This window comes from Malurus melanocephalus, unplaced genomic scaffold (genome assembly GCF_030028575.1).
Source record: "Malurus melanocephalus ecotype Western Australia unplaced genomic scaffold, MMel_1.1 scaffold_216, whole genome shotgun sequence".
Taxonomy (NCBI): domain Eukaryota; kingdom Metazoa; phylum Chordata; class Aves; order Passeriformes; family Maluridae; genus Malurus; species Malurus melanocephalus.
The window spans coordinates 574,463-583,821 of NW_026623448.1; the positions used below are offsets into that span (position 1 = coordinate 574,463).

The 9,359-nt window shown below is 43.3% G+C and overlaps 1 protein-coding gene across 1 annotated transcript; it reads left to right on the forward strand.

Annotated features, from left to right (window-relative positions):
• Positions 1 to 6,541: 6,541 nt before the first annotated feature.
• Positions 6,542 to 9,138, forward strand: CAVIN2 (caveolae associated protein 2; the record flags this gene model as incomplete). Its single annotated transcript, XM_057374107.1, has 1 exon — positions 6,542 to 9,138. A coding segment is annotated over one exon (804 nt), but the record flags the coding sequence as incomplete, so codon positions are not given.
• Positions 9,139 to 9,359: the final 221 nt, after the last annotated feature.

Genomic DNA, 9,359 nt, shown 5'->3' on the forward strand with positions numbered 1-9,359 from the left:
TGGGGAAAGTATGTTTTCCTAACTTTTAAGAAACCTGGGAAAAGAGAGTCTTTTTGACTCTTGCAAACTTGAGGGAAATTCCCTTTTCCCTTTTGCTTTTTTTTTTTTGTTAACTTTAGCAAACTTTGGGAAAGAGCCCTCTTTAACTCTTGCAGTCTTGGAGATAAAGTTGTCTTTTATTAATCTCAGTGAACAGGAGGAGAGACCTTGTTTTGCTAACTCTTGGCATGCCTGAGAAAGTTGCCACCTTTTATTCTCTGCAAAACAGGGCAAAGAGCCATATTTTAATGGCTTCTAGCATATGTGAGGAAAAGGTTGTTTCATTGTGTGTTTTGGGGTTTAAGTAAACTTGAAGGGCCCTTATGTTTTTACAAACTCTTGGCAAACTTGAGGAAAGAKCCCATTCTGCAAATCTGTAGTAGAAATGCCCCTAAAAACTGCCCCTGCATGTGCCCTGGGAAGGAGCAGAGGGACAGGGCTGCAGCTCCCTGTCTCCTCATGCCCTGTTTCACTCTGCAGAGCTGATCTGGCCCATTCAGGGATGAGCTAAAAATTCAGCTTTAAACCTCATCTTCCTGGGAGTCCATCCAGTGATAGCAGCRGTTTGCATATTTTCCCCTTTTTAAGCAATGGTCTGGGTAGAGCACGCCGCGAGCTTTAACTAAACACAGGGACGTGACTTCCACATATTTCAAAAAAATAAAGGCAAGGCCTCCACAAATCGCTGTGGGAGGGCAGGAGAGCGAATRCTGGGCTGGGGTAGTCACAGCTTCACACTGAACTCGTCAGCTGGGCGTTTCTGCTGTCAGTCACTAACTCTGCTCCTGGGGCTGTTGGGGTTTCCTTCTATTTAAACCATCCCAAAATAAGACAGCAGTACTCGATTCTAAAAAGCTGGCAGGCCTGGTTAGTGCACAGGCAATTCCCCCCCAAAAGGAAGCCCCCACCTCCCTGCTTATTGTTCTCCCAAATTACAGTCTGRGCTAGTCAGGCCAGAAGAGGAGGAGCTGCACCATGTTTCCACCCCAGAAGGAATGTGGAAATTATTCCAGAGACTGRGTAAATTAAAAGACACATGTTCTCTGCAGTTCTGCAACTAATTTAAGATCCATTACTGTGTGCCAGAACACTGCCATCTCCCAGGCCTCGTTAGCTAATGACTGCCTCCCACCTCCAGGTTCAGACCTAGACCTGGAAAATTTCCTTTAGCGTGGCCTCACCAGCAAGGCCTGGGGGAAGGTAATTTTTAACATTTCTCATACCTCTGAGCATGAGAATTAAGGCCTTGCTGTTGCAACAAGCCTCTTCTTCCAGGAGGACTCAATATTTACTGTTGTRAGATGACATAATGCAGAGAGGAAAGAAACTGAGCTCTGTGTGTGTGGGACAGTTGGTGCTGCCTCGGGCGGGGATCTTCCACTGGCAGGGATGTGCAGGGGCTGGGTGAAAGCAGCTGGAAAAATCATCTGGTTTGAGGGGCAGGGCAGGGTCCTGCTGGCTCCTTTCCTGACACTGAATAGTGTGAAACTCAGGCCTGTCTGAACCTCTGAACCCTTCCTAAATACGGGGTCCTAAAGTGCACAAACCCAAGGCAAACAGCACAGCAGGATAACAACACAGTTCTAGTAGGACATGAAGAAAATCCAGTGCTTGGCACTGTGCTGGTGCCTTTGGACAGCAGGTCTGCTCTCCACAGCTTTTACAGGGATTTGGGTGGCTCTGTTCCCTTCTCTCGCCAGAAAATGTCACCACAGTGTGGGATGATGAACTTTACCAATCCCAAGCCAATGCAGATCAGGAGCACTTTAAAAAGAAGCATTACAGTTACATTTAAAAATAAATAAATAAATAAACCTGCTGTCAAGTGGGAATTGCTCCTGGCAGTGTCCTGCAGTGAAATGGCAGCGTGGCTGTCTGTAAAGCTGGGGTGGTCCCCACAGCTCCTTGGGGCCATGGGGCAGGCAGCACCCACCTTCTCCCAGGGAGTCTGCCAGGAGCTGRGATTTTCCCCTGGGAAGGGGCTGCACCCAGAGGGATGCTCAGACTGTACCTGCATGCCCACCTCCTCCAAATCTCCCTGCAGGATCTCCTTTCAGGCTGGAGGAGGGACAATCTGGTAGTCAGCAGGGCCTCTGCCTTGCTAGGATAATCATTCAGGGGAAGAATCTGTGTTTGTGTCCTGCCTTGCACAGGAATCCGTGGAAAAACAATTGCAGGAAGGAGAAGTCTAAGAAATGAAGCCATATTGACGCCAGATTTCTGTGAAAACAAAGGRAAACCTGGATGTATGGGGCTCCTCTTCAGCTGAGGGATCCTCCTTTTCCASTGATAAAAACAAACTTCACAGAGCATGTCTCTCATTAGAACCAGCTCCTCCAGCTCAGGGAGACAGCTCAATATGAAAATAATAATAATAATACACATTTGTGATTGAGTTCTGCATWCACCATATAGCCTAAACTCCCTAATTCTTGGTGGGAGCACTGAGCATAGCCAAAACACACGGCTGAGCCCCAGCYCTGCATTTTCTGAAACTGTGCTGCCACTCACCAGCATCAGCTTTCCCTCTGCTTATGCACTGGGAATGAACTGTGTTTAGAAAAGTTCAGCTATTTACATATTTCCCATTAAAATTCTCCTAGTTTTCTCTCCCTAGAATGTCTGCATATATTTCTTTAATTGGTGGCATATTTTAAGGGAGCTCCATTCCTCGAATTTGAGGATGCAAAAGTTATTACAAATGACACAGCAATTCAGCAAAACACTGAAGTGACTGTTTTAAAAATCCTTGTTAAGCTTTGGCATTGTTCCCCTCTATTTTGTTCTCGCCACATGACCAGCTTTTTGGTTCTGGTTTGGTGGGGGTTTTGTTTGCTTTTTTAGCTGCAAGAGCAAAATGGAAGATAAAAAAAAAAGGCTCATGTTTAATTTTTTCAATTAAATGTCATGTTTACTGGTTAAATGTCATGCAAATAGGACAGATAAAATAAGTCARAATTGCAGTGTGGGGTCAAGCACAAGTGAAGGAACCAGAGAATTACAAGCCRATAATGCACCCTGATATTCAGGAGTCTTTCAGATGCTGCTGTTGGTAAATTTAGGCTTATAACAGCATCTACAACATCCAGAGGAGCCTGGGCTGGGAAAATGCCATCTCTCCTTCTTGAAGGTCAGGGCCTCATGCAGCAAATGTGACAAAAAAAAAAAAAAAACAACCCGAAGCAGATTGATTTCCTTCATGCAGCATCAGAGATTCAGCGTTTCTTGAGTCAATTAACTACCTGTTCACTCAGGCCACCCAGTTTTTTAGTACACTGTTATGGATCTTATTCCTTAAAGATAGGGATGAAATTATGACCTACAGAAAGTTCCCAAGAATGGCTGATCAAAGCCACAAGGAAGGCATTGATTTGAACTATGCTGTGTTACTGCTATTAGCAAGAGCTGTTTTATGAAGAGAACTTTCACTATTGTGTTTATCTCCTCCATGGAAAAATAAAATTCAGAGGAGCTAGCTACCTACAGTCAAGCCCTTCTGGAAAAAAAAATGCAAGGGCTGTTTTTGAACTTAGATGTGGAAAATACAAAGATGTATTGCTTTCTTAGAATTTTAGATTAGATCAAGAAGAAGAGATCAAAGTTCTACTTCTTTTGGCATGGAAAATAGTTATRCAGTTTGTAACAGCTGGCGTTTTTCAGTGTATTGTTCTAGTCTTCCTAAATGAAATAGCAGACTGCTTAAAAATGTATCAAAACAAAAACAAAACAGAGCTGTCATACAAACTTGTGAGACCAAAAAGTTATCAATAGTCCACTTACTGCAGTTATCAGCAGCCATTTTTGAAACAGAAATGTCTGCTGTACCACCCTCGTGCTTTCAAAGCATTTTACTTAATTTATTCCCATTTGCATTTTMATAGTTCCTGTAATGCTCAGGTCTTTTGGAAACATGATACAGGAGAGTGTCATTCCCATTTGATAAGCACACAAATAGATGCCCAGAGGCTGATGTTTTCCAGAGCCACAGGAGGCTGAGACAGAGGGGTGATCACTTGAATGCCAGCACTGCCTGATAGCCAAAGACCACCTGGGATCTGCTCTTAATTGAATCATTAGCTTATTATTATGTAGTATATTTTTGTTTGGGTTTTTTTTTTTTCTTTTTTAAGTATGGGTCGTTTGACAGTCTGTGTTCCACTCAATCAGAAATTGGATAAAAATGTAAATCAAATCTAAAGTACTTTAAAATTAACAGCCCACCTTGACTCATTAAAATCAGAGTTTTTTATACCATTCAGGCACTTACACCTGAGTGTTCAGATGTCTAAAACWGTGCGTGATTACCTAGGTTTGGAAAGAATGCATTAGACACAAAAAACTCTGCTTTGTACAGAATTCTCACGCTCTGGGGAATAATTCAATGCTGCACCCTCTCAAATGTAATCCACATTTTATTAACTGCAGTGGAGAGAAAATATAAATATTTGTACAGCAGTTAACAGCTGGTTTCACTTAGGCAGCTTAAAACCTGGTGCAGGTTTCCTTTGTTTTGTTATCTTGGTCACTGTTGCTGATAGTTGTAACAACTTTGTGGGTGTCAGGAGAAGAGCGTGGGCTTCCTTAGATGTTCCACTGCAGGCAAAGGGCTGTGAAGCTTTGTGCCAGTGTGTCCAGGAAGGTGTGCAGAAACTGTGGGAATGAAGCATGTACAAATTGTCAAACCAACATCCATTTCTTTTATCCTTTTCATTTTTATACCCTTGAGGGATATGAACCAGCATGCTCGAATCGCTGTCTGTGCACTGTAAAACTCTTCTGTCCATCTGCACTGCATATTCTTGAGTTCCAGAAGGGCTAAAAGTGGTCCTCCTTTTTAACAGAATCATAGGATAACAGAAACAATTAGGTTGGAAATGACCCCCTGAGCTCATCGAGTCCAGCCTGTGACCCAACACCAAGTGCCACGTCCAATCTTTTCTTAAACACCTCCAGGAAAGTGACTCCATCCCCTCCCTGGGCAGCCCATTCCAGTGTCTAATCACTCTTTCTGTGAAGAAATTCTTCCTAATGTCCAATCTAAATCTCCCCTGACACACAGTTTAAGTGTTCTCTTGTCCTGTCACTGGTTGCCTGGGAGAAGATCCCAACCCCCTCCTGGCCACAATCTCCTTCCAGGGAGTTGTAGAGAGCAATAAGATCACCCCTGAGCCTCCTCTCCTCCTGAACAACCACCACATACAACATCCTTACACAGCCTTGACAGCAAATTTAACCCATGACACTATTCTCTGCAGTGATCACAACTGTGTGCTCAGGCCTGAAATAATGAGCATGAACTTGGAAGTGCATGTGGCCTTTTTTTCCCCTTAACTGTACACTCAGGCCACCAGGGACAGATCTGAGACTATTACCACCATTTCACTCAGCACTTACTGCTTTTTTTGTATCTGAAGATAAATACGGAGGGAGGAGGGGAAAAAAAGCCCTTCCAGTGCATGTGAGGAAGTGAAATTGCATGCACTCTGTGTGAAAATGATAAAAAAGGTAATGAATAGAGACTATGCAGATCTGAGGCTCAGAGTGCTGAGGGGAAAGGGGAGTGTGAGAGGAGCCTCATTTTCTTTGCATGGGCAGATGCCTGTGAAGGCTCCCACAGAACAGAGTGTCCATTGTGCTGTCTCTGAGTTGTTCAGGGTGGCAGAGCTGCTGCCCTCGGTGCTCAGGGACATCTCTCGTCACAAGCTGCAGCTTCTGCCTTTGCTCAGCCTGCTTTGTTTCCAGATACCTTTTTCCTTTCCATGTCCTTTCTTGGTTTTCTTTCTAAAAACCAATACTTTTCCTTTTAGSTGGAAGCTCCTGTTTTCCATGTGGTTTAATGTCTTTTTTTTTATTTTTGTACACCATAATTTTTTACTCTTACATTTCAAGGGGTTGTCCACATTTTAATATTTCCCAACCAAATGTATTCGTTTTCTTTTTCCTGTAAAAAGCAGTAAAATAGGATATACTCCAACCATCATGGACTGCGTGGTTTCTCAATATCAGCAATATATTTTTAACAGCAACATACATTTTTCAGGAATATAGARCAAGTGCATTTGCCATTGAGATGCTTCCTAGATGCAACCAACACCTCTGCAGGGATATTCTCAGTCTTTGGCTCAAGAAACTGAAAGCTTTGTGGGGTTCTGTGAGCCTCCCTCCCCACCTCACCCTCCCTTCTCCCCCAGGAGTACATCTTGACAGCTAAGCTCTTATTAAAGAGTAGCTAATATCAATGACAAAGAACAGGATTTCCATTCTGCATACATTCCAAGTCACTTTGAAAGAGCAGYCTTACAGCTGACAGCTCATGAGTCTTAAACTTTACCAGGTAATGGTTCAGTGGGYTTTGAGTGGTTTGTTACTGGTTAAATGTATTGAAAAAAATAAACGTTCAGTGTTCATCTCATCATGGTGGGGGAAAGAAAATAATTGGTCAGGGTTGTGCTTTGTTTATTAAATTTGTGTCCTGTGAACTATGAAACTCAAATACTGTTGATTCTTTCAGGAGGAAAATGAGATCCCTGCCAGTGTTTTTGCAAAAGAGCCCATTCCTAGCATTACAGAGGGAAAAGAGGAGCCCACGGATGAGAACAAAGCACTGGAAGAAACAATGCACACAGTGGAATTGGGCTCAGATGATGAAACGTTTCATGAGGAAGATGACTTGGATGACAGTGCAGAGGAGAAAACAGAAGAATCGAGAGCTGAGAAACTCAAAAGATCCAGCCTCAAGAAGGTGGACAGCCTCAAGAAAGCATTTTCCCGACAAAACATCGAGAAGAAGATGAACAAGATCAGCACAAAGATTGTGTCCCCTGAGCGGAGAGAAAAGATCAAGAAATCCCTCACCGTGCATCACCAGAAATCCTCCTCYTCGAAGGGCTCGGCGTTCAAAGTGTCTCCACTCACCTTTGGGGCCAAGAAGGGCCGCGATGGAGAGAGCCCCGCCGAAACCGAGGACAGACCGTCAGAAACGGCGAGCACCGAGCAGGCAGACAACGAGGATGAGATGTCCTTCGCTGACATGCACTCGGATATGACACCCAGCACCTCCCTGGCCGAGGAGGGCAAAGCAGCCGTGGATTCGCTGGAGAAGGAGGCCAGAGTGGAAGGCAAGGCCRTGGTGAACAACAACATCGAGCTGTCCATCGTGGAAGACGACGAAGAGTACGGGGTGCCTCTGGAAGCTCCCAGCCAGAAACTGTACGACGAGAGAAGCCACCCAGTTGGCGGGGAGATGGAACAATCRGACGAAGAGACGACCCAAGCAGCCGTCCTGCAGGTGGACCAAACGGCGTAGGCGCCGCCAGCGCGGCTCCTCCTGCCCGACACGCGCGGTTCTGCTCGGGGAGGAACTGAGCTGCTGTCAGCTGCACGGGCAGGAGCAGCCGCTTCGCCCCTTCCATCCTTTGCTCTGCAGTGATAATTTATTGCCTCGTGTTGGAGCGCAGAGTGGRCAGGGGCAGTGACAAGTTTAACGCCGAGGCACTGGTGATGGTGAATTTCGGGATGCCGCCAGCTGGGGTAGGAGAGGAGCAGGAAGAGAGGGTGCCTGGCAGGAGCGAGCTGCTCAGCTGGCTTTCTTAGGGTTAGGAATGTGTGGGGAGTAGTCAAGACCCAGGCATTTCTGTTCTCTCTTCTCCTTCCCCCAGTATTTCCCAGCCCTGTGAGTAGCTTTGTATGTAAATGTAGGAATGCCAATGAGAACATTTGATTTCATTGCCTCGCTGTGCTCCGTGAATACTAACAGCCTCAGTAACTGTGCACACACCTATATCTGTTTGGGGTTTTGCTCCACGGCACTGTAGGRCTAAAAGAGCAGAGTACTTAGGGGGCAAAGCTGAAAACTCAGTTCCATCCATTTCAGTGGGGGAAAGATTTTTGCCACTAGTCACTCGCTATTCATTTAGAAGAAATGACATTGTTTAGGTGGGGGAAACAAAAAAAAAAAGAGTTTTTCAATCTAACAGCGTTATGGAAATACATTAATGACAAGCATGAATGTGTGATCAGTTACTGCACCTTTAAGGGTTCAGAAAYCAAAAAGAAAAAAATAGGTGTTTGATAGGAACATGAAGGTTGCCTGRAGAAAATATGAAATGCTATGAAACGTAAATAAAAAAAGAAAAAATAACCCCCCACAATATTCAGTCTATACTCTCAGCTAAAATTATATATACTCAGATAACACTAATTAATTCTTAGTCTTTAGAGCAGTATACTATCAAACTTTGCACCTRCACAACTTTGTATCTCAGAGTATTTTGAAAATAGCATAATTTATCTTTTTACAAATTATTTCATATATAGAGCTATATCTACACAGGAGAGTTAGAGTATTACAGGGATGTAAGGACAATTTCTTCAAAAAGGTGAAAYACTCTTTCAGGCGTGTCCAAAGGGAACAACGTGTTACAGATTTAACTTCATGGCAGGGATGAGTTTATGCAAGTATGASTCTGCAAAGCCACAGGATTTGGTTCTCTGCTGATAATTTGATCAGAGTCACCTGCCTGCTCTCAAAATTACTAGTTTGTAATTTTTCAAAATTAATTGAAAATGAGAGGTTACAAGGTAGTTTGTTCACTATGAATGTTCATTCCTGTCACTTAACAAGGGTAAGGGGGAAGGAAGGAAAGGGAAGCACAATACCCACAACAGTTACCTTACATCCTTGGTTGCTTATGCAGTGGGTTATTTTTATTTTTTTAATATATATAAAAATTCTACTGATACTTAACATTGCACTAAAAGGTTGCTTCCTTTTGTGTTTAGAATCACAAATTACAGGGGAAATAAAAGTTGCAGCAGAAGTACCATTACAAAATAATTAACAGGTATTACTCCCCAGGGATAATATCTGTAACCAGTAAATCACACTGGAAGTTAGTTAGTCAGAGCTTAGTRTAGGCAAGTACTATTAAGAGTTAAGCTCTTAAGTGCATGGTATCATATAGAAGATACTGTTTCTAAGAAAAATCATGCCATAACTCGTGCAGCTATATTTTTATTTTGTATTAACTACAATGGATTTCAGTAATTTTTACTTGTAACTAACTATGAAWATGACAAATAAAAGCATAATATAAAACACAGCCATGTCAGTCTTTGGGAGMAGCAGCCTGAGAAGCCGGCAAAGATGAAATTTAAAGGTCAAGTGTTTATTATTTCAGTTCGTGTCCCTGTTGTACCTGCACCATTTTCTTTCTCATCCTGTGCTGTTATTTTGCAATTCAAACACCAGTGTTTTGCTTTCCAGACACTTTTCAGATTTCTAGCCCAATCTAAATATATTCAGACACTTTCCAAAATCT